This window comes from Tamandua tetradactyla, chromosome X, assembly GCF_023851605.1.
Source record: "Tamandua tetradactyla isolate mTamTet1 chromosome X, mTamTet1.pri, whole genome shotgun sequence".
Classification (NCBI taxonomy): Eukaryota; Metazoa; Chordata; class Mammalia; order Pilosa; family Myrmecophagidae; genus Tamandua; species Tamandua tetradactyla.
This window is the reverse complement of record NC_135353.1, coordinates 34,242,529-34,267,631: the sequence shown is the minus strand read 5'-3', so window position 1 is coordinate 34,267,631 and position 25,103 is coordinate 34,242,529. Positions and strand designations below refer to the sequence as shown.

At 36.0% G+C, this 25,103-nt stretch overlaps 1 protein-coding gene across 4 annotated transcripts in view; it reads right to left on the bottom strand.

Moving 5' to 3' along the window:
• SMARCA1 (SNF2 related chromatin remodeling ATPase 1) overlaps positions 1-25,103 on the bottom strand; it is a 106,751-nt gene that overhangs the window by 7,800 nt on the left and 73,848 nt on the right. For all 4 annotated transcript variants that reach the window (XM_077144853.1, XM_077144852.1, XM_077144855.1 and 1 more), the window contains exons 20-22: positions 22,814-22,946; positions 20,016-20,134; positions 19,691-19,903 (exon numbers count right to left, since the gene is read on the bottom strand). In XM_077144853.1, coding sequence (XP_077000968.1) covers positions 19,691-19,903; positions 20,016-20,134; positions 22,814-22,946 — 465 coding nt within the window. The remainder of the gene's footprint in view (positions 1-19,690; positions 19,904-20,015; positions 20,135-22,813; positions 22,947-25,103) is intronic.

Sequence of the window (25,103 nt, the reverse complement as noted above, 5' to 3'; positions counted from 1 at the left end):
GGATCTTAGTTTCTTCTCCAGGACAGCTACTAGGGGAGTAGAAACGATACAGAACAGCTCCCAAAGCCACGACAGAGATAAAAAAGACAGCGTACCCCATCCTGGAACGGCTGGCTGGCTGAGAGAAGCCGCTCGGGTGAGATCGCCGAGGGGCGCGGGCTTCACCGGGCGGGGCGGCAAGCGGCCAGAGTCACTCCCATCCCCTCCCCGGGCCGGCTGGGAGAATTGGAGAGGTGGTCTCCTGAAACCGCGGTGGCTGGCGCCCACACCACACGCGGCCCTCCGGACCAACTGAGAGAATTGGATCGGAATTCCCCAGGCCGCGGAGAATGGTGACGGGTGGGGGAGGCCCCTTCCAAACCCGTGACTCCCCGGGAACGTGGACTCTCCCGGGCGGGCCGCTGCCGCTGGCGCCCTCCCGCCACGCTTGTCGCCCGGGCGACTAGGAAATTCAGACGGGCGCTTTCCCGGGCTGCGGCGGCCAGCAACCCTCCCCGCATTCGGACCCCAGGCCGGCTCGAACCCTTCCAAGCCGCTTTGGCTAGCGAACCTCCCAGACGGCGAGAGTTTTCCAAAGTTAAAGGTCCCACAGCACCTTTTACTGGTGGGACCCGCAGACAAACGTGTGCCACGAGCGCCACCTACTGGGCAGGATAAGAAAAACAGAACCCAGAGATTTCACAGAAAAATCTTCCAAACTTTTGGATCCAATACCCAGGGAAATCTGTCTAAATGCGCAGACGCCAACAGAAGATAACGGATCACGCTCAAATAATTGAAAATATGGCCCAGTCAAAGGAACAAACCAATAGTTCAAATGAGATACAGGAGCTGAGACAACTAATGCTGAATATACGAACAGAAATGGAAAACCTCTTCAAAAACGAAATCGATAAATTGAGGGAGGACATGAAGAAGACATGGGCTGAACATAAAGAAGAAATAGAAAAACTGAAAAAACAAATCACAGAACTTATGGACGTGAAGGACAAAGTAGAAAAGATAGAAAAAACAATGGATACCTACAATGATAGATTCAAAGAGACAGAAGATAGAATTAGTGATTTGGAGGATGGAACATCTGAATTCCAAAAACAAACAGAAACTATCGGGAAGAGAATGGAAAAATTTGAACAGGGTATCAGGGAACTCAAGGACAATATGAAGCGCACAAATATACGTGTTGTGGGTGTCCCAGAAGGAGAAGAGAAGGGAAAAGGAGGAGAAAAACTAATGGAAGAAATTTTCACTGAAAATTTCCCAACTCTTATGAAAGACCTAAAATTACAGATCCAAGAAGTGCAGCGCACCCCAAAGAGATTAGACCCAAATAGGCATTCTCCAAGACACTTACTAGTTAGAATGTCAGAGGTCAAAGAGAAAGAGAGGATCTTGAAAGCAGCAAGAGAAAAACAATCTATCGCATACAAGGGAAACCCAATAAGACTATGTGTAGATTTCTCAGCAGAAACCATGGAGGCTAGAAGACAGTGGGATGATATATTTAAATTACTAAAATAGAAAAACTGCCGATCAAGACTCCTATATCCAGCAAAATTGTCCTTCAAAAATGAGGGAGAAATTAAAACATTCTCAAACAAAAAGTCACTGAGAGAATTTGTGACCAAGAGACCAGCTCTGCAAGAAATACTAAAGGGAGCACTAGAGTCAGATACAAAAAGACAGAAGAGAGAGGTATGGAGAAGAGTGTAGAAAGAAGGAAAGTCAGACATGATATATATAATACAAAAGACAAAATGGTAGAGGAAAATATTATCCAAACAGTAATAACACTAAATGTTAATGGACTGAATTCCCCAACCAAAAGACATAGAATGGCAGAATGGATTAAAAAACAGGATCCTTCTATATGCTGTCTACAGGAAACACATCTTAGACCCAAAGATAAACATAGGTTGAAAGTGAAAGGTTGGGAAAAGATATTTCATGCAAATAACAACCAGAAAATAGCAGGAGTGGCTATACTAATATCCAACAAGTTAGACTTCAAATGTAAAACAGTTAAAAGAGACAAAGAAGGACACTATATACTAATAAAAGGAACAATTAAACAAGAAGACATAACAATCATAAATATTTACGCACCGAACCCAAAATACGTGAGGAATACACTGCAAACACTGAAAAAGGAAATAGACACAAATACCATAATAGTTGGAGACTTCAATTCCCCACTCTCATCAATGGACAGAACATCTAGACAGAGGATCAATAAAGAAATAGAGAATCTGAATATTACTATAAATGAGCTAGACTTAACAGACCTTTATAGGACATTACATCCCACAACAGCAGGATACACCTTTTTTCTCAAGTGCTCATGGATCATTCTCAAAGATAGACCATATGCTGGGTCACAAAGCAAGTCTTAACAAATTTAAAAAGATTGAAATCATACACAACACTTTCTCGGATCATAAAGGAATGAAGTTGGAAATCAATAATAGGCGGAATGCCAGAAAATTCACAAATACATGGAGGCTCAACAACACACTCTTAAACAACGAGTGGGTCAAAGAAGAAATTGCAAGAGAAATTAGTAAATACCTCGAGGCAAATGAAAATGAAAACACAAAATATCAAAACTTATGGGATGCAGCAAAGGCAGTGCTAAGAGGGAAATTTATTGCCCTAAATGCCTATATCAGAAAAGAAGAAAAGGCAAAAATGCAGGAATTAACTGTTCACTTGGAAGAACTGGAGAAAGAACAGCAAACTAATCCCAAAGCAAGCAAAAGGAAAGAAATAACAAAGATCAGAGCAGAAATAAATGAAATTGAAAACATGAAAACAATAGAGAAAATCAATAAGAGCAGAAGTTGGTTCTATGAGAAAATCAATAAGATTGATGGGACTTTGGCAAGACTGACAAAAAGAAGAAGAGAGAGGACACAAATAAATAAGATCAGAAATGGAAGAGGAGACATAACCACTGACCTCACAGAAATAAAGGAGGTAATAACAGGATACTATGAACAACTTTACACTAACAAATACAACAATTTAGATGAAATGGACGGGTTCCTGGAAAGACATGAACAACCAACTTTGACTCAAGAAGACATAGATGACCTCAACAAACCAATCACAAGTAAAGAAATTGAATTAGTCATTCAAAAGCTTCCTAAAAAGAAAAGTCCAGGACCAGATGGCTTCACATGTGAATTCTACCAAACGTTCCAGAAAGAATTAGTACCAATTCTCCTCAAACTCTTCAAAAAAATCGAAGTGGAGGGAAAACTACCTAATTCATTCTATGAAGCCAACATCACCCTCATACCAAAACCAGGCAAAGATATTACAAAAAAAGAAAACTACAGACCAATCTCTCTAATGAATATAGATGCAAAAATTCTCAATAAAATTCTAGCAAATCGTATCCAACAACACATTAAAAGAATTATACATCATGACCAAGTAGGATTCATCCCAGGTATGCAAGGATGGTTCAACATAAGAAAATCAATTAATGTAATACACCATATCAACAAATCAAAGCAGAAAAATCACATGATCATCTCAATTGATGCAGAGAAGGCATTTGACAAGATTCAACATCCTTTCCTGTTGAAAACAATTCAAAAGATAGGAATACAAGGGAACTTCCTTAAAATGATAGAGGGAATATATGAAAAACCCACAGCTAATATCATCCTCAATGGGGAAAAATTGAAAACTTTCCCCCTAAGATCAGGAACAAGACAAGGATGTCCACTATCACCACTATTATTCAACATTGTGTTGGAGGTTCTAGCCAAAGCAATTAGACAAGAAAAAGAAATACAAGGCATCAAAATTGGAAAGGAAGAAGTAAAACTATCACTGTTTGCAGACGATATGATACTATACGTCGAAAACCCGGAAAAATCCACAACAAAACTACTAGAGCTAATAAATGAGTACAGCAAAGTAGCAGGTTACAAGATCAACATTCAAAAATCTGTAGCATTTCTATACACTAGTAATGAACAAGCTGAGGGGGAAATCAAGAAACGAATCCCATTTACAATTGCAACTAAAAGAATAAAATACCTAGGAATAAATTTAACTAAAGAGACAAAAAACCTATATAAAGAAAACTACAAAAAACTGTTAAAAGAAATCACAGAAGACCTAAATAGATGGAAGGGCATACCGTGTTCATGGATTGGAAGACTAAATATAGTTAAGATGTCAATCCTACCTAAATTGATTTACAGATTCAATGCAATACCAATCAAAATCCCAACAACTTATTTTTCAGAAATAGAAAAACCAATAAGCAAATTTATCTGGAAGGGCAGGGTGCCCCGAATTGCTAAAAACATCTTGAGGAAAAAAAACGAAGCTGGAGGTCTTGCGCTGCCTGACTTTAAGGCATATTATGAAGCCACAGTGGTCAAAACAGCATGGTATTGGCATAAAGATAGATATATCGACCAATGGAATCGAATAGAGTGCTCAGATATAGACCCTCTCATCTATGGACATTTGACCTTTGATAAGGCAGTCAAGCCAACTCACCTGGGACAGAACAGTCTCTTCAATAAATGGTGCCTAGAGAACTGGATATCCATATGCAAAAGAATGAAAGAAGACCCATCTCTCACACCCTATACAAAAGTTAACTCAAAATGGATCAAAGATCTAAACATTAGGTCTAAGACCATAAAACAGTTAGAGGAAAATGTAGGGAGATATCTTATGAAACTTACAATTGGAGGCGGTTTTATGGACCTTAAACCTAAAGCAAGAACACTGAAGAAGGAAATAAATAAATGGGAGCTCCTCAAAATTAAACACTTTTGTGCATCAAAGAACTTCATCAAGAAAGTAGAAAGACAGCCTACACAATGGGAGACAATATTTGGAAATGATATATCAGATAAAGGTCTAGTATCCAGAATTTATAAAGAGATTGTTCATCTCAACAACAAAAAGACAGTCAACCCAATTACAAAATGGGAAAAAGACTTGAACAGACACCTCTCAGAAGAGGAAATACAAATGGCCAAAAGGCACATGAAGAGATGCTCAAGGTCCCTGGCCATTAGAGAAATGCAAATCAAAACCACAATGAGATATCATCTCACACCCACCAGAATGGCCATTATCAACAAAACAGAAAATGACAAGTGCTGGAGAGGATGTGGAGAAAGAGGCACACTTATCCACTGTTGGTGGGAATGTCAAATGGTGCAACCACTGTGGAAGGCAGTTTGGCGGTTCCTCAAAAAGCTGAATATAGAATTGCCATACGACCCAGCAATACCATTGCTGGGAATATATTCAAAGGACTTAAGGGCAAAGACACAAACAGACATTTGCACACCAATGTTTATAGCAGCGTTATTTACAATTGCAAAGAGATGGAAACAGCCGAAATCTCCATCAACAGAAGAGTGGCTAAACAAACTGTGGTATATACATACGATGGAATACTATGCAGCTTTAAGACAGGATAAACTTATGAAGCATGTAATAACATGGATGGACCTAGAGAACATTATGCTGAGTGAGTCTAGCCAAAAACTAAAGGACAAATACTGTATGGTCCCACTGATGTGAACAGACATTCGAGAATAAATTTGGAATATGTCATTGGTAACAGAGTCCAGCAGGAGGTAGAAACAGGGTAAGATAATGGGCAATTGGAGTTGAAGGGATACAGACTGTGCAACAGGACTAGATACAAAAACTCAAAAATGGACAACACAATAATACCTAATTGTAAAGTAATCTTGTTAAAACACTGAATGAAGCTGCATCTGAGCTATAGGTTTTTGTTTTGTTTTGTTTTGTTTTGACTTTACTATTATTACTTTTATTTTTGTCTCTATATTAACATTCTATATCTTTTTCGGTTATGTTGCTAGTTTTTCTAAACCGATGCAAATGTACTAAGAAATGATGATCATGCATCTATGTGATGATGTTAAGAATTACTGATTGCATATGTAGAATGGTATGATCTCTAAATGTTGGGTTAATTTCTTTTTTTCCGTTAATTAAAAAAAAAAAAGAGAGAAGGGGTAATTGGAGCTGAAGGGATACAGACTGTACAACGGGACTGGATATAAAAACTCAGAAATGGACAGCACAATACTACCCAATTGTAATGCAATTATGTTAAAACACTGAATGAAGCTGCATGTGAGGTATAGGTTGTTTTTTTTTTTTTCTTTCTATTAATGTTTTAATTCTTATTCTGTTGTCTTTTTATTTCTTTTTCTAAATCGATGCAAATGTACTAAGAAATGATGAATATGCAACTATGTGATGTTATTAAGAATTACTGATTGTACATGTAGAATGGAAAAAAAAAAAAGTACTTGCAAAGTCCCCTTGGTGGAGTGGGGGAAAAGGAGGAAAAATTCAACTTCCCCATTTGGGGAATTTCTGATATTCTTGCAAGCACTGGGGATAACCAATTTAATAGACTGAGCCCTCGATCACCTAAGGCCTAAGAGTCACCCCCAGAGAATCTCTTGTTGTTCAGATGTGGTCTCTCTGTCTCTAAGCCAATTCATCAGGTGAATTCACTGCCCTCCCCCCTACATGGGGCATGGCTCCCAGGGGTGTAAATCTCCCTGGCAACATGGGACAGGACTCCCGGGATAAACGTCCCTGGCATCAAGGGATTAAGAAAACCTCCCTGACCAAAAGGGGGAAGAGAGAAATGAGACAAAATAAAGTTTCAGTGGCTGAGAGATTTCAGTGTTGAGTGGTTATCCTAGAGGTTATTCTTATGATTATATAGATATGACTTTTAGATATATTGGACTGGCTGGCTGGAAGTATCTGAAACTGCTGGCCTGTGTTCCAGTAGCCTTGATTCTTGAAGATGACTGTATAATGATATAGCTTTTAAAATGTGACTGTGTGACTGTAAAAACCTTGTGTCTGATATTCCTTTTAATCTAGGGTATGGACAGATGAGTAAAAAATTTGGATTAAAAGATAAATAAATAATTTGTGGATAAGGGGTAAAATAAGTAGGGAAGATTGAAATACTAGTAGTTAATGAGAGGGAGGGTTTAAGGGGTATGGGATGTATGAGTTTTTTTCTTTTTTCTTTTCATTTCTTTTTCTGGAGTGATGCAAATGTTCTAAAAATAATAATGGTGATGAATATACACCTATGTGATGATATTATGAGCCACTGAGTATAAACCATGCATGGACAGTATGTGTGTGAAGATTTTCTCAATAAAAATATTTTTTTAAAAAGACCCATCCTGTTTGGGTTGGGCCTTATCTGAAGTAACTTCATCAACAGATCCTACTTACAATGGATTCACAACAATAGGAATGGATTAAGTTTAAGAAAATGTTTTTCTGGGGTACATAGCTGCAGGCCACCATAGTTTACACTCTGGACCCCCAAAACACATGTTCTTTCTATGTGAAAAATACATTTATTCCACCACAGTATCTCAAAAGCCTGAAATAATTTCAGAAACATTGCTTAGTACAAAGTCTCTTCAAAATCAGTTATACTGCTCAGATGTGGCCTCACTCTAAGCCCAACTCTACAAGTGAAATCATTGCCCTCCCCACTACGTGGGACATGACATCCAGGGTGAAAGTCTCCCTGGTGACGTAGGAGAGGACTCCCAGGGATGAATCCACACCTGGCACCGTGGGATCAACAATTATATCCTGAACAAAAGGGAGAAAAGAAGTGTAATTAATAATTGCGCTTTGTTTCAGTGGCAAAGAAAGTTCAAATAGAGTCGAGAGGCTACTCTGGAGGTTGCTCTTATGCAAGCTTCAGTTAGATCTTGCTACCTATCATATCCTGCCAAACCCCAATCAGGACCATTCCAGACAATCCAAAAGAATACCTATGGCAATATATAAGATTCCACAAGGGTTCCATGCACAAGAGTAACTTTGCAAAAAACTACAACCTCCAGATGGGTCCCTGGTCCAGATGAGCCCTGAAACCTAGCCCAGCCTCTCCAGAACATTAGACAGTTCCACCTCCCTACCCCATATTATTGACAGCCCCTTCCAATATGAAAAACTTAGACTCGCCATAGCCCAAATACCCCTAAAGAGAGGGATGGAAAGATCAAAGGTGATGGTGGAGTTACACAGAGAAGATAGGATTTAACAAATGAATTCGAATCCTGAATCATTAAATTGATATCTTTTAGTCTCCAGTATTTTAGAGCAACTAGAAGTAAAAATCTAAAATTGTGTTATTGTAACCCATGTCAAACTCTGAATTATGTTCTACAACTACTGGTGGTGTTGCACTTGGAAATTTATTGCTTTTTTGATTATATGTTTCACAAAAAAAGGAAAAAAAAAGTCAACTGTAATGATAAAAAAATATTTAAGCCCTCTAGACTCCTATATTCTGGAGCAGCCAGAAGGAAAAATCTGAGAGGATCGTATGGTAGCCCATGACAAACTCTGGGATCTGCCCTGTAACTACTTATTGAAGAGTGCTTTGAAAACTATGATTTTTTATTTTTTGCTTGGTATATATGTTATACTATACAATAAAAAAAAGTTAAAAAAAAAAAAAACTGGTTATAGGTGTGGACTATCCAAAGGCACAATTCCCCGGGAGAGAACCTATGAAACCTGGAGAACAAGTTATCTGCTTCCAAAATAAACTGGAGGGACAGACATAAGGTAGAGATTCCCCTTACAGAAGGCAGAAATTGAAGGAAAACAGGGGCCAAATGTCCTGAACAATTCAGAAACCTAGCAAGACAAACTCCATTATATTTCAATCAACATATCGATCTTTTGTCATATAGGCCTGATGGAGCAGCAGCCCCACCCTTTCCAAGTACTTGTGCAGTGGCCATGCTCTCCCTGAACACTGGGGTAAAGGATTCTCCCTCTGTGAGCATTGGGGTGGTGGGCAGGCTCTCAGTGAATGCTTGGGCACAGGCTCCACCATCTCCAAGTACTGGAGTGGCAGCACTCTCCCTGAAGAATGTGGCACAAAGTGTGTTCCCTCTAAGCACAGGGGTGGACTGCCCTTTCCACACACACAGGTGGTGGACCCAATGTCTTGGAGAAGTCTTTAGTGCAGACCTCGACTTCAATGAGTCTGCCTTTGAATCTGTCCCTTCTCTGCCCCTTTTAGTCCAGGCCAGTGGTAGATCTGCTCATATAAATTTCTCAAAAACTTGTTGGCTTTGAGTGCAGTTCACAGGGATCCAAACCATCAGATAGAAAGACTTTCCACAGATCCTTCCTGCATAACTACATTTCCAATCCTGACATCAACTGAAATGCCTGACTAGTTTCATGTTCAGTTAAACCCCTCTCATGGAGCCCTATTCTCCAGGGACTCCTTTGCAGACACTCAGGTGAGAGCATACTACCTGGATAGGCTCAGAATTTTCCAAATTATCAATTTCTGGATTCTTTTGTGCCCAGCAGTTCAGTTCTTAGTTTATCAGTTTCCATTTGCATTTCACTATAAGCTGCAAGGAGAAACCAGGCTACACCTTCCACACTTAGCTTGGGAATGTCTTCAGCTAAATATACCAATTCATCACTTTCAAATTCTGCCTTCCATCCAACATTAAAACTCAATTTCAGCAAGTTGTCTGCCACTTGAAAACAAGGGTTGCCTTTCTTCCAGTCTCCAATAACACATTCGTCATTTCTTTCTAAGGCTCACCAGAGGTATACAATTAGCATTTATATTTCTACCAACAGTTTCTTCAAAGCAGTCTAGGCCTTTACTTATAAGGACCTCATAATTCTTCTAGCCTCTACCCATTACCCAATTCCATAGCCAAATACCAAAAATTTGAAATTTTTGGTATTTGCAGTAGAAGCAACCTACTTTCCTGGTACCAAGATCCATTTCAGTTTCCTTGGCTGCTCAAGCAAATACCATGCAATGGGTTAGCATAAACAGTGGGAATTTATTAGCTCATGGTTTTGAGGTTAGGAAAAAATCCACATCAAGGCAATGCTTTCTTACCAAAGACTGGCATTCTGGGGCTGGTTGCCAGTGACCCTTGGTCCTGGGCTCCTTTATCACATGGCAATTCACATAGTAGCCTCTCCTGGCCTCTCCTTTCTCTTCCAAGTTCCATTAACCTTCACCTTCTTGCTTCCCATGGCTTTCTATCTGTCTGAATTCCATTCTGCTTATAAAGGACTCCAGTAATAGGATTAAGATCCATCAGTGTTGGACTGTCCCTTAACTAAGTAATCTCATCAAAAGGTCCTACTTACAACAGGTTCACATCCACAGCAATGTGTTAAATTTAAGAACATATTTTTCTGGGGTATATAGCTCCAAACCACCATAGACATGTATCTCTACCTTCAATAAATTCTACAATGTTTACAGTGAGGGGTGCTGCACCTTAAAGTGTGGTGAATATCAATCACGCTGGGCACTAAGATCAAATATCATTGCCCCAATATTCAGCTTCAAAGCATCAATTTAAAGGGCACAGAAAACATCAGTAGACTTGAAGTGACTTATTGAAAGAGATTAAAATGGCTCCACATGACATTGTCTATGACAATCCTAGTCAATAAGCCTACCTAAGCCTGAATGACAGGAGGTCAGAGCCAGTTATGACTGAAAGTCAAAAGCAGGTGAATAAACAAGGGCAAAAAAATCGCACTCCACCTCTGTGAATCTGAATTTGGAGGTAAAATTCTACAAAGCCAGAATTTTCTTATACAATTCTTAGCAAAACAAAATGGGTGGGTTTTTTTTCTTCCTTTGCTCTTTAATACACATTCTATACTTTACCTCTAGAAATATATCTTTTTAATCCATATCTTCAGAACTGTACATTCTTTGGTATATTTCCTAGGTCTCTAGTCAATCTGGAACTTCTATTATACTAATAAAAAGTAATGCCATTCTATACCAGAATCACAGGACCCAAGCATACTGGTAGTTAAGTAGGTGTTAATATTCAAATATAGGTAACCACATGTTTCTCAAACAAGTATCAAGTATTATGATGCTTTTACTTAACTGCTGCTGCCTAAACATTGTTATTTATAAAATATTACATCACCTCTTCACAAATAACATGTAAGTATAAATACCTAAAACTGACTCCTGTTTGTGCATTTATGGTATTTCAGACTGTTAAAACAGTTCAGGGTCTTAAATCAGACACAACAGCTTGCATAATAAAACACATGAAGTTTACAACTAGTTATTCAAACTTAATGAATAAATAAAAGCTGCAGGGATGACAGTCAAATGAAATTTATCATTAGAAAAAGACAAATTGAAAAATAAGAAAAGAAATGAAGTGAACTAAAACCCGCTGGTACATTTCTTGACAGTCTATCCAAATGTGATCCAATTGTAAGAGTCTATGGAATATAAGCAAACTGAAGTACAAAAGTTCCATGCTCACTATTCACTGTATGCCTACTTTGTGTCAGGCACTGTACTGGTTACTTTAGGTATAACGAATTGCACAATTCATCAAGAAGAAATAGCAATCATAAGTGTTTATGGTCCAAACCAAGGAGCTCCAAAGTACATGAGGCAAACACTGTATGCTGGTTTGAAAGGATGTATGTTCCCTAGAAAAGTCATGTTTTAATCTAAATCCCATTTCATAAAGGCAGGACAATCCCTATTCAATACTGTATGTTTGAAACTGTAATCAGATCATCTCCCTGGAGATGTGATTTAATCAAGAGTGGTTGTTAAACTGGATTAGGTGACAACATGTCTCCACCTATTTGGGTGGCTCTTGATAAATTTCTGGAGTCCTATAAAAGAGGAAACATTTTGGAGAATGAAAGAGATTCGGAGAGAGCAGAGAATGCTGCTGCACCACAAAACAGAGTCCGTGAGCCAGCTACCTTTGGAGATGAAGAAGGAAAATGCCTCCTGGGAAGCTTCATGAAACCGGAAGCCAGGAGAGAAAGCTAGCAGATGATGCTGTGTTCGCCATGTGCCCTTCCAGCTGAGAGAGAAGCCCTGACTGTGTTCGCCATGTGCCTTCTCACTTGAGAGAGAAGCCCTGAACTTTATCAGCCTTCTTGAACCAAGGTATCTTTTCCTGGATGGATGCCTTTGATTGGACAATTCTATAGACTTGTTTTATTTGGGACATTTTTGGCCTTAGAACTGTAAACTAGCAACTCATTAAATTCCCCTTTTTAAAAGCCATTCTGTTTCTGGTATATTGCATTCCGGCAGCTAGCAAACTAGAACACACTGGCAAAATTGAAGGGAGCAATACACGTCTCATCAATAATAGTGGGAGACTTCAATACACCACTCTCCTCTATAGATACAACAACTAGACAGAAAGATCAGCAGAGAAATAGAGAACTATTTCATACTCATGGAACATTCTCCAGGATAGATCATATGCTGGGCACAAAACAGGTCTTTATAAATTATTCAAAGCACTTTCTCTGATCACAACAGAATGAAGCTGGAAATCAGTAACCACAAAAGAACCAGAACTTTCACAAAGATATGGAGATTAACACACTCTTAACCAGTGGATCAAAGAGGAAACAGATATAGCAATCAGTAACTATCTGGAGATGAATGAAAATGAGAATATGACACATCACAACTTAGGGGATGCAATAGAGGCAGTGGTGAGAGGGAAATCTATTGCCCTAAATGCCTATATTAAAAAATAAGAGCAAAAATCGAAGAATTAACCACTCACCTGGAGCACCTAGAGAAAGAAAAGCAAACTAATCCCAAAACAAACAGAAGAGAAATACAAAAGATTAAAGCAGAATTAAATGAATTGGAGAACAATAACAAAAAAAAAGTAGAAAAAAATCAATAAAACCAAAAGTTAGTTCTTTGAGAAAAATCAATAAAATCGACGGACCCTAGCTAGGCTCACAAAGAAAAAAAGAGACAGGATACAAATAAACAAAATCAGAAATTAGAGGGGGGTCTTTACCATGGACCCTGAAGAAATAAAAAAATCATAAGAGGATACTATGGACAACTATACACCAACAAACTAGACAACTTAGATGAAGTGGGAAAATTCCTAGAAACACAAAAACAAGCTACACCAACTGGAGAAATTTAATAAGTTGATAGTTTACAGTTCTAAGGCTGAAAAAATGTCCCAATTAAAACAAGTCTATAGTTACGTCCAATCTAAGGCATCCAGGGAAAGATACCTTGGTTCAAGAAGGCTGATGAAGTTCAGGGTTTCTTTCTCAAGTGAGAAGGCACATGGTGAACACAGTTAGGGTTTCTCTCTCATCTGGAAAGGCACATGGTGAACAAGGTCAGGGTTCCTCTCATCTGGAAGGGCACATGGCGAGCACGGCATCATCTGCTAGTTTCTTCTCCTGGCTTCCTGTTTCATGAAGCTCCCCAGGAGGTATGTTCCTTCATCTCCAAAGGTCGCTGGCTAGTGGACTCTGCTTCTCATGGCTATGTCATTCTGCTCTTCTCTCTCTGAATCTCCTTCATTCTCCAAAATGTTTCCTCTTTATAGGACTCCAGAAACTTATCAAGACCCACCCAAATGGGCAGAGACATGTCGTCGCCTAATCCCTCTTAACAACCACTCTTGATTTGGTTACATCTCCAGGGAGATGATCTAATTACAGATTCAAACATACAGTATTGAATAGGGATGATTCTACTTTTATGAAATAGGACTTAGATTAAAATATGGCTTTTCTAGGGGACACATATCCTTTCAAACCAGCACAATCAGTCATCAAAAATCTTCCTACAAAGAAATGCCCAGGGCCATCATATGGCTTCACAAGGGAATTTTGTTCAACATTCCAAAAAGAACTTACACCAATCCTGCCCAAACTCTTCCAAAAAACTGAGGGAAAAGGAAAGCTACCTAAGTCATTTTATGAAGCTAACATCATTCTAATACCAAAACCTGGCAAAGACACTATAAGAAACTAAAGGCCAGTCTCCCTGATGAATATAGATACAAAAATTCTCAACAAAATACTAGCAAATTAATCCAATCACACATTAAAAGAATTATACACCATGACCAAGTGATATTTATACTAGATATAACAATTGCACTTGAAGGTTAAGAAAACAACAGTAAAAATGACTCGGGGGCAGATGGTCACACAAATTAGCCAAGGGATGAAAAGAAAATGAGGAACAGAGTTAAAACATAGAGATATATATTTGGGCATTGTCAGCCTAGTTTATAATTGCAGTAGACACTTAACCACTTCCACCAGAACAGTATTTCTAAAATGTAAATCTGATGATGTCACTCCACTGTTAAAATCTTTCAATCACTTTCCATTTCCTATAGACTAATGATCAAGTTCTTTAATACAGCGTATAAGGCCCTTCATAATTTGGCCACAAGCTATCTTTCCAGCCTCATTTTCGAGTACTTCCTACTCACACTTTACCATACTAAACTACTTGCAATTTCTGAATATGTTGTGCTTGTTTATACCAATGCATTTGCTGTTTCCACAATCTACAATGTAGCTCTATGACCAATTCCTAGTCTTTTAAGACTTGGTTCTAAGAAGGACCTCTTCTATGAAGCCATTTCTCTGACCCTATTCTCAAGGTAAAGTAAAGCACTATGCCTTCTGTACCTAGCTGTATTATAGGAACTTTTCAAAATTAAGGCTGAAAAGGGACATTTTAGTCTTTCAAGTGCATGAAGAAGCAACATATCCTTATGATGCTCATAAGAAAATTAACAAGCAAATTTGGTAGAAACAAATGTTATATAAAAGGCACTTTGTAATGCAGAGTAGTATCATTTCCTCTTATAGACATCTGGTAAAGGTCCTTTTAATTCTGAGAGCTTTTTAATATCCTAAGACCAAGACCCCATTATGAGCTATTGCTTAGAGGGGAAATAGTAGGGCCATTCATATGTTCTAAACATTAAAATCTAACAGTTGATCATATCTTTCCTACCTGTTTATGCAGTTCAATAGAGATTGATTATTTAAAGACCATACAAGTCCTCAGGGAAAGAAATCACAATCTTTTTAGCACAGAGAAATGGAACTGAAACTAATTTTCTCTTTTGTATAGACAGCATTTTTAAACGGAGCAGAACCTCAAAGAACTCTTCAACCTTTAGCTTTTTTCAAAGAGAGGCATAGTTAGAAGTGGAGGTTCACGCCTTTAGGCACTTTAAGACTGCTGGTTGAGTCAGAAGCTATGAATTTAGTACACTGAGATCTCTGAATAAAATATAACCATTAAGGTTTTTGTTTTTCTAAGAGGTATTGCACACTATTGATTGATGTCTCTGGTAAAGAAAATAAAGTCTCTTGCAGCACAATTATGCTTTTATGAGACAGCTTCTTTAGTAAGCCAAGACTTAAGTTTAATCATCATTAAGATTTTAATGAAACGAATTGTATCCACTGCAAAGAATCAATTTATTTTGGTGATCAGTAGCTAAAGTTTCATTTTTATAAATATATAGTAACCTGGACAATTTGCTGGCAAAACCAATTCTGTGGAAAGTCTAAAAATCAATGAAGGGCAGTGTGATCATGGCTCAACGGCAGAATTTACCCCTGCCATGATGGAGACCTGGGTTCGATTCCCAGTGCCTGGCCATGCAAAAAAAAAAAAAAAACAATGAAAACCTTTGCAGAGATCACTTGTATCTACAGCCAATAGAGAAAAATTAATGTATTACATAAAATAAATTAGTCAGCACAGGTACAAAACAATTAGTAAATTGGGCCCAAGAAAAAAAAGATTTTTTTTTTGTTTAAGCAGAAGAGATATACTACATCTACTAATAAAAATGATCATTTATTTGGTGATTATTATTCTATCATCTTACCCAAGTTAATGACTTCAATTTCACAACACAGCTAGGAGTACTATTTTCATCTCCAATGTAAAGATGAGAAAACTGAAGAACAAAGAGCTATTCAGCTTCAGCTTCACAGGATATGAGCTATTCCTCCTAGTAGCAAAATGGCTGCAAGGGTTTCAGGCTTCACACCCTCTTACCACACCATACAGGGAAAAAGAAAATCTCTTCCAGAATTCACATTCTAATTTGCCTGATTAGTTTCATGCTCTTCTTCTCTTGTGGACAGGGAGACTAGGATAAACTGATTAGACTAAACCAAGCATAGCTCTCCCCTGGATACACAGGTGGGGTTGACCCTCCACCAAAACCTCCTGGCTAAGAATAGGAGAGCCTGAATTCCCCTAAGGTGGTAGGAGATGGGGGATAATGGATGCTTTGGAGGCGACCATCAAATATCTACTACTATACTCATCAATGAGAGGAAGAGAAACAGAAAGTTTTTTCTAAGGTATAATCATGATCATAATCATATTTCAGATTGACATAATTAATTCCTATCGGTACTATTTGTCCTGGAATAACCTGTCCTCCATGCTGTTACTTTTTAAACATAAGTCAAATTTTTATTCTCTCCCTCTTCCCTGGATCAATTTCTCCCAGGGACTACAACAGGTTTGCAGGACATGTTAGACAGTCTTTAAAGTCTACCACTTGGGAATGTATGTAAAGAGTTTTATATCAGAAAACTTTTTGTATAGAACTAAGACTATCATATACTTAGCAATTAGAGGAAAGCTAAGGTTTCAAATAAAAAGATTTTGCTACAAAAAATCATATCCACTGTATTTCTAATGTGGGATTTTTCGATGAAGCAAATTAGTTTTTTGTTTTGTTTTGAAGCAATTGTTTTTTGTTCAGAAACCATAACTACTTCTTTAAAAGGGAAAGTTTCTTCTTAGATTGTGAATACAATTCATACTACAGGAACAATTATTTTAAATGAGGGGGAGAGAGATATCAACTAGGAACATTAAAAATGAATTTCTTTAATTCGCTACTGTTCAATAATTATCATGAAATTCTAATATTTAAAAAAGTTGACCAAAAATGCTTATTTTAAATATATTACTTATATTCTAAATACAGAAATATATGCAAAAAAATTATCCATTAACTAGGAAAGAAATCAGAAGTTAATACAATAGAACAAGTACCAAATAAAAATGCTTTCAATTAAAATTAAAAGTTAAATGTGAAACAAATTATTATGTATTTTAAAGATTCTTTAAAAGTAATAAATTCCACTTTCCAGAGGTAATTAAGGATGAAGTACCTTCTTTTTTTTTTTTTTTGCATGGGGAGGCACCGGAAATCAAACTTGGTCTCCAGCATGGCAGGTGAGAACTCTGCCTGCTGAGCCACTGTGGCCCACCCAGTGCCTTCATTTTCAACAGACTTAAAGTTTCAATTTACAATCATATATATAGCTAATATCTGCTCTTTGGAAAACACAGATTAGAGATTTAAATCTCTTGGTAAAGAATGAATTCAGTAGTACATGTTCTGCAGAAAGAAGATGCAGGTAAAACAGATTCTTTACAAGGGAGTTCAGAGACACCTAGTGGCTGTTAATAATATATTGGATTTTTTCTTGAGAAAATGAAATAAGGTTATGATACTTCTCCAGTCATACAGATATTACAAATCCGTATGGAATTTTTCTTGTACTTCTGAATCTGTCTCATCTTATTCCTTTAGTATAATAATTCCAGCAAATGGAAATAACATTAAACACTCAACCTTTTAAAAATTAGCAAAATATAACTGAAATAAAACTCAAAATGTAATCAATGTTCCATCACATAAAAGGGCATGTATGATCTAAAACATGATTCACCAGGATATTCAAGGAGGCATTTGTCTTTTACAAGCTGTTGATACTGCTCTAAATTACATCATTACATGCATAAGACACCAAATAGCTATAAATTTTAGATGCATGGCTCTTGAGAGTTCTCTGTTAAACAATGTCCAAGATGCACTGAGCTAGAAGGCACCTTAAAAGGCCTACAAACTCATTACCAAGGCCCTCAAACAGTCAAAAGAGAATCTCATTTTCAAAGGCCAATAGAAAAGCTATTCTACATTGTTATTCAATAACATTTTTCAATGATACAAAGATCCCTATCAAACAACTCTTCCCTATATCTATCCTCAGTCCTTCATGCTGCAGAGTAACTTCATTTTCTTTTTTACTCTTTTCTTAATTCTTCCTACTCTATCTTCCTGACATATACATATCTTCATATTCTTTTGACCAAGTATAGCACTTCACATTTATCCCTAGTAAATGTCATGTTGCTGGACTCAACTGATCCATTATTCCAATTGCTCTAGTTCCTACTTGATCCTGGCTTGATCCAAAGAATTCGCCAGCTCTCCCAGCATTATTTAATACACAAACAAGATGGGTACATTCTAATGATATAACCCATAAACACTCTAAATCTGAGTTAAAATTTAAACAAATCTCTGATCTTCTGACGCATCCGCCAAAATTAAGCGTCTTCGATACACTTAATTTTTTTAATTCAACTTGAGATGAAACATAAAATGAGTCAAACAAAATATTATGCATTCTTTCAAATCCTTATGAATTTTTGACCAAGAATACATTTATGATAGATAGCAACTATTTAAGAAAAATGTGTCCTATTTACGACTACCCACAACACCACTGTTTTGCTAGTTTTCTACTACTTTTAATTTTTAGGCGATACAAATCTATTTTTTTGTCTCAATTACCTTGGCTGACAAAAGACTGGCCCTGTCAACATTTAAAAAGTGCTGCATTTATTTCAATATCATTAAAAACACTGCTATGTAGCAGTAGAATTTAATAGGAACCAGTTCATATTATAAAATATCATAAAATGCACAAAACTAAAATATGTCTCTACTTAATTATTCTGTCTCATTCTTTTAAGGACTCAACTTAGGCAACAATTTGCTTCTTATGAAAATAAATGCTTAAGTTAGTCACACTGTCTCAATTATCACCTGTCTAATTTACAAAGGGGAAAATGTACCTTTAATTTGGAGAGCTCCGGTGGTCACCATTTTAACCAAGTGATCAAACTTAGCATCATCAAATGTCACAACCTGATATAATGTGCCCCTGATGTGATGCAATAAGAAGTACACATCATCATTTACATGGCATTCTTGCTTTACATAATCTAACAATGAGCAAACAATGAGATAAGTCCACAATATGGGATATCTGACAAGACAACTAACCTGGCAACTTCAAAAAAAAATCGTTATTATCATGAAAAACAAAAAGTCATGGATTAAATAAGAGACTAAAGAGATACAATAACTAATGCAATGTGTAAACCTTGATTGGCTCATCAATTCAAAAGCAGCAGCTATAAAAGACAATTTTGTGGAATATAGAAAAGTTTGTATATGGACTATATACTAGATGACATTATTGAATCAATGTTAACATTTTGGGGCATGATAATGGTATTGTGATTATGTAGGAGAATGTCTTTATTCTTAGGAGATGATGCTGAAGTAATTAAAGGTGAACTCTCATGAGGTCTGCAACTTTCAAATGGTTCAGAAACAGATATATACAGGTTTATGAACATGAATACAGATATGTATTTCTGAATATATAACTTATAATATAGAGAAAGATGCTATGTGTATGTGTCTGTATGTATATGTATATGTATAAGTATGTGTGAGCATACTTATATAAAGAGAGAGAGCAAATACGGAAAAATGTTAATAATTGGAGACTCCAGGTGAAGGATATATAGTATTTGCTGTATTGTTCTTTCAATTTTTCTTTAGGTTTCAACTTTTAAAAAATAAAAAGTTGGAGGAAATAAATAAATCAGTAAGAAATGAATACATACCATGGCAGTTCTAGACTTGATAAACCAGTCAAATCTAAACTGGGGAGCATTCCGTACACACTGCCTTAATTCCTCATACACGTTTTCTCTATCAAAGCCCATTTTGTGTAACATACAAATCAAGAATCTATCTTCTTCCTCAGTATAATTCTTTCCTTTGCTGGCTCCATACTGAATACGCAACTGATGAAATGGGGCCTTGTATCTTGCAATCTGTGTATTTAAACAAAATAGCGCCTTTAACTGAATGGGCAATAAGTCAAAGCTATTCACCATAAAAATTAAAATAATCTGATAATAATTTGATAATTATGAAATATAGTACTTTGGCATCCAGGGCTTTCTTGATACTGATCCTTCGTTGAATTCTTGCTTCTCCACGTTCAATTTGAGCCATAATTTTCTCAATGTCCTGTAGTTCATTGCAACGTTCCCAAAATACAGCTGAAACACAGTTATTACTTTAAAATATTATTATCTTAGGCAAATGAATCCAAGGAACTGTAGAATAAAGAATTAACAGGAAAGAATATAGTGAACATACACTTTTAAAAAATAATATTCAGATTCATGTTTGCATATATGTGTGTGTTAGATTATTAAATACTACTAACGCTTCATTTAAAAATAAGATCTCAACAAGAGTTTTAAGTTTGCAATTTTTTCCTTTAATTAAATCTTAAAGAATCTTTAATTATCCATCCCAAATGACTAGGGTTTCAAAAGATATATGGATTTTTAAAAATATTTTATTGATAAATCTTCACATACATACAGTCCATACATGGTAGATACATGGATTTAAGCTATGCTTTTACTGTGCCTAAACATGATTCAGAATGGACCAAACATAAAGTGAAGCAGGATAGAGGGTCGCATATAAACTTAATAGAACACAGCTTCTTAGCAAGCAAAAGCAAAAAGGAAACCATTATCTATGTTCAAAATTTTCTTTGAAGCAGCAATTTCTACTGAAACTGTTACTTTGCTTTTGGAACTGCTCACTAATCTTACAATCATTTCCAATAACCTGTACTTTGCTTATAAACTTACTTGAAATAGCTTTCTCTGTAAAATATATATATATATATATATAACTCAGGGTTTGAATTAGATACATGCAGAAGAGTATTCAAATTACCAAGTTAACTAGATTTTTTAGATGAGCCAAATAATCTGGTTGCATTAAAATGTCACACTATAATTTCAATGGAAGGCCTTCTAATGAAACATTTTATAATCTCAAATTTTTTCATTTTTAGAGCCTATCAAGAGAGGTTTTTTAGTACTCCCTGATTTTTGAAAGTATCTGTGTTCATTTATTCTTTCGCTCATTCATTCAACATATATTTAAATGCCTGCAAATATAACGTGCTATATAGTTACAAAGAACCAACTGTACATGTTTCTTCTCTTACTGTAATCAATTATATAAGCCCATTCCAATGTCCTCTACCAACTCTGACATGCTCCCCAACCTGGCAGACAGCAATTAAGTTATCATGAGCTAGTCATGTCTCTTAGCCTGGTCACCAATTTGAGGGAACATCTGACATGATATCTATGCTGATTTGAAGCTGTTATGTACCCCAGAAAAGCCATGTTCTTTTAATCCAATCATGGGTGGGCATACCTATTGTTGGGTGGGATCTATTGATTAGGTTATTTCCATGAAAATACAACCCTACCCATTCAAGGTGAGTCTTAATCCACTTACTGGAGTCCCTTAAGAAGGAGGCATTTTGGAGGAAAGGTCAGACACTCAGAGACAGAAAAATGCCCTGGGAGATACTAAACTAAGAGATGAAATCCCACGTTTTACCCAGATAAGCTAAGAGAGAACCCACAGTCATTTAGAGAAAGAAGTGCCTGGAGATACTAAGAGAAGACCCACAGGACACAAGAGATAAAACAACTGCAATCAGAAGCTAAAAGCAAAGAACTCGGAGCAAAGACCAGCAGACGCCAGCCACGTGACTTCCCAGCTGACAAAAGTGTTCCACATGTAGGCAGTCTTTCTTCAGAGTCCAGGTATCATCTTGTTGATGCCTTACTTAAGACCTTTTCATGGCCTCAGAACTGTAAATCTATAACCTAATAAATCCCCTTTGTAAAAGCCAATCCATTTCTGGTATATTGCATTCCAGCAGCTTTAGAGAACCAAAACAATATTTCTTGGAATCACCTTTTTTCTTTGAATTTTATGCACACTCATCCTATTCCCCTTCTTATCTTTTTAAACAAAATTCCACTTCAGAAAATCTTTCCACACATATTGTTGTATACTCCTTTTACTCAACTCATGCAGCTAATAGTTTCTTTTTCCTCCACCTTTTTCCCTAAGCCTTCAAATGCCCTAAACTTATGTGATTAACCTTAAGAGTAATAGTGTTGGTGGTAAAATGGACACTCTGCACTTTATGCATGATTTTTCTGTAGACCTTCTCTAATTAAAAAAAAAAGTAGTATTGTTATGCTGGTATCAAGAAAAAGGAAATTCATAAACTTGATGTTTTATTACACAAAATAAAAGCTTAATGGGTACAGGATTTCCTTTTGAAGTGAAGAAAATGTTTGGAACTAGATTAAGTTCACTATTGTGAATGCACTAAACACCACTGAATTGCTCACTGCTGAGTAAGAGAGGGAGATGATTCCAGGACAATCAACAGGTTTATTCAAGCAATCTTTCCAGATTTGTTCTAATTTACACCCCAGCTTAATTAAACCCGCATGACCTCTCTGGAGGATCTAAAAGGGACTGACAGGAATTGTTTACTTCAAGGGTGACCTCAAAAGAATCTATATCTGAGGACTGAATCAGAAGAGACCAGCTTCCAGAGATGGGGAAAGTAGGAAACTAATTTTTTCATTGCTCTTCCAATAGCCAGCCTTGTTTTGTCAGATAATGCCACATTACTTGGTTCTAATTAGCTAACTACTAGAGATCAGTTGATGATAAATCTTACAATGTTTTTAGAGAAATACAATTATATTTTATACTTTCACCTAAATTTTATTCATAGAAGTATAAAAGTTCTCTAAACAAAAGTATTATTAAATTGACACAAAATAAATGAATAAAGTTAAAATAAAACACCACATTTCAAGTTACATACAAACCTGAATACTCCATGACCTCCTCAGGGGATTTGCCCTCCACCTCTCTAGCTATATTATCAATGTCATCTCTTCCATACTTCTCATTAGCTTTAATAAACTGGTTAAAATCACGCTTAGTCCAGTTTGTGAAACCCTGTTAAGACAAAGATTAAGCATCATCAATAGTGGTTAAATTAATAAATCCATTTATTCTTCCTCTTATGTCTACACATAATGCATTACAAACAGTTTAAAAGACTTACAATACCCCTCCTTATAAAAATTCCAGGTTTTTTTACGTTGGAATCAAAAGTTAAGTGAGTAGTATAGATATAACTGCTTTTCTATCATGAAGAGAATGTACTCCTCTCCAAGCACTAAAAACTGATTTATAGTTTGAATATACTGTATAGTTTTTAATTCCATATTTTATAGATACAAACTACATTAAAATATAAATGCAATAAAATAAAAATGCTAATATAAAAGCTGGGGTCCTGATATTCTAGTACTTTAATGAATTTTTTTTCACAGATCTACTTCCAATGTAAATTAACAGAAGTGGGACAGGGATGCATTAAATCAAAAAGTACTGAAGCATACTCAATAGAGAATGCAACATGGAAAAATTTTGTAGCTCTTTATATCATTTCAAATTACTGTGAATAAATAATTTCTGTACAAAATTGTATTCATAAATAGAATTTCTATAAACAGAATGTTGCTGAGCACATTCAACTTCTTTGCTCAACTGACAGAACAGTTTAAGCAATCAGTGCTTTAAGTGTCTTTGGTATTAATAGCATGTCTATGAAACCACAAGTACAAAAATTTGTCCAACCTTCATGCCCAAATTCTACCTGTGATCTTAAGATTTCAGATGACCCCACATTTGGTACCTTTGTATTGTCATAATTCGTTAAAAGATTAATTATTTAGGATGGAAGAGAAAATGATTTAAAATGAATTCAACTACTAGAAAGAGCAAAAAAAATAGATTATACTTCCTAATTATCAAATAAAGCAATTTCATGGTTAAGATTATATATTCATAATATACATACATTCACAATATTCTGCCCATTCACAATATACTGCAAGTCAAGTAGCATTTTAAGACCATAACTTTGTGTTTGGGTTTAGGAAATAAATTTTGAAAAAAAAGCATTAATATTTAAAAGTTTTATTTTATTCTGCAGTTAAGTCTTAATATTCAGCCAACCGCAATTGTATCTTCAAACTAGACTTTATGACTTCGAGGCATTTTGCTCAAAAATTTATGAATGTAATCTTTAAAAATTCATTTAATAAAATTACATGTTATAACAAAGGAAAGAACTATACAACAAATAAAATGCAAAAACTATCTTTCAATACTTAACATCAAACATACCCAGCTAGCAATTAGGAATTTCCTAGCAACTTTCTGCACTAAGGTATCATACATATAATACGCACCTTTGTTTATTATTTTGGAAGGGCATTTTACACTAAAACTTGTGTATCTTCTATAGCCTATTTTGGAAGTGTAGATACTCATAAAATTCATTAAAGCATTATACAATGACCACCTTTAAGTTTCAGAAATCTCTCATAGTTGTATTAAAATTCTTTCCAAGAGAAGATAAAAGATATTTTGAGACTTATGAAATTATTCTATAAATAAAAGATTAGAGTATAATTTCAAGGGAAAATTCACATCAATTGACAAAAGCAATTTAAATTTTCAAGAACATATCAGTAATTATCAGCTACCAGGATTCAAATGTGGATTAATTGACATTATTATAATTAGCAAAAGAACATTTTTTATTAATTGATGCATATATGTTTTGCGAATACATATTTCCTAGCATTTCCAAAAGAGCTTATTCTATATATAAAAGGGATTAAAAATAGGGATATTTCTAAAATTGTGATGATGGACAGTGGACTTTGAGCATTATACATGATGCCTAATGAATGCAGGTGACTGAAGGATGCACTGATAAGTAAATTGGCGAATCATGACATATAAACATGATTAAATATTGTACTGCTACAAAAAGGAATGAAGTTGTGAGGCATGCAACATTGTGAATGAACCCATGAGACATATGGTGAGGCAAAACAAGCCAGAAACAAGAGAGTACTTATTGCATGGTCTCCTTTAGAAAATACTTATAAAAAACAGAGGCCTAGATTGTAAGCTCTTACAGCAGTCATAATTAGTCTGGAGTGGTAATTATTATTTCTGGATTTTGTAAGGCTCTTTTATATATGTATAACTTGGTATTTAGAGATAAAAATGAAGCCGATCAGGTCAGGATTG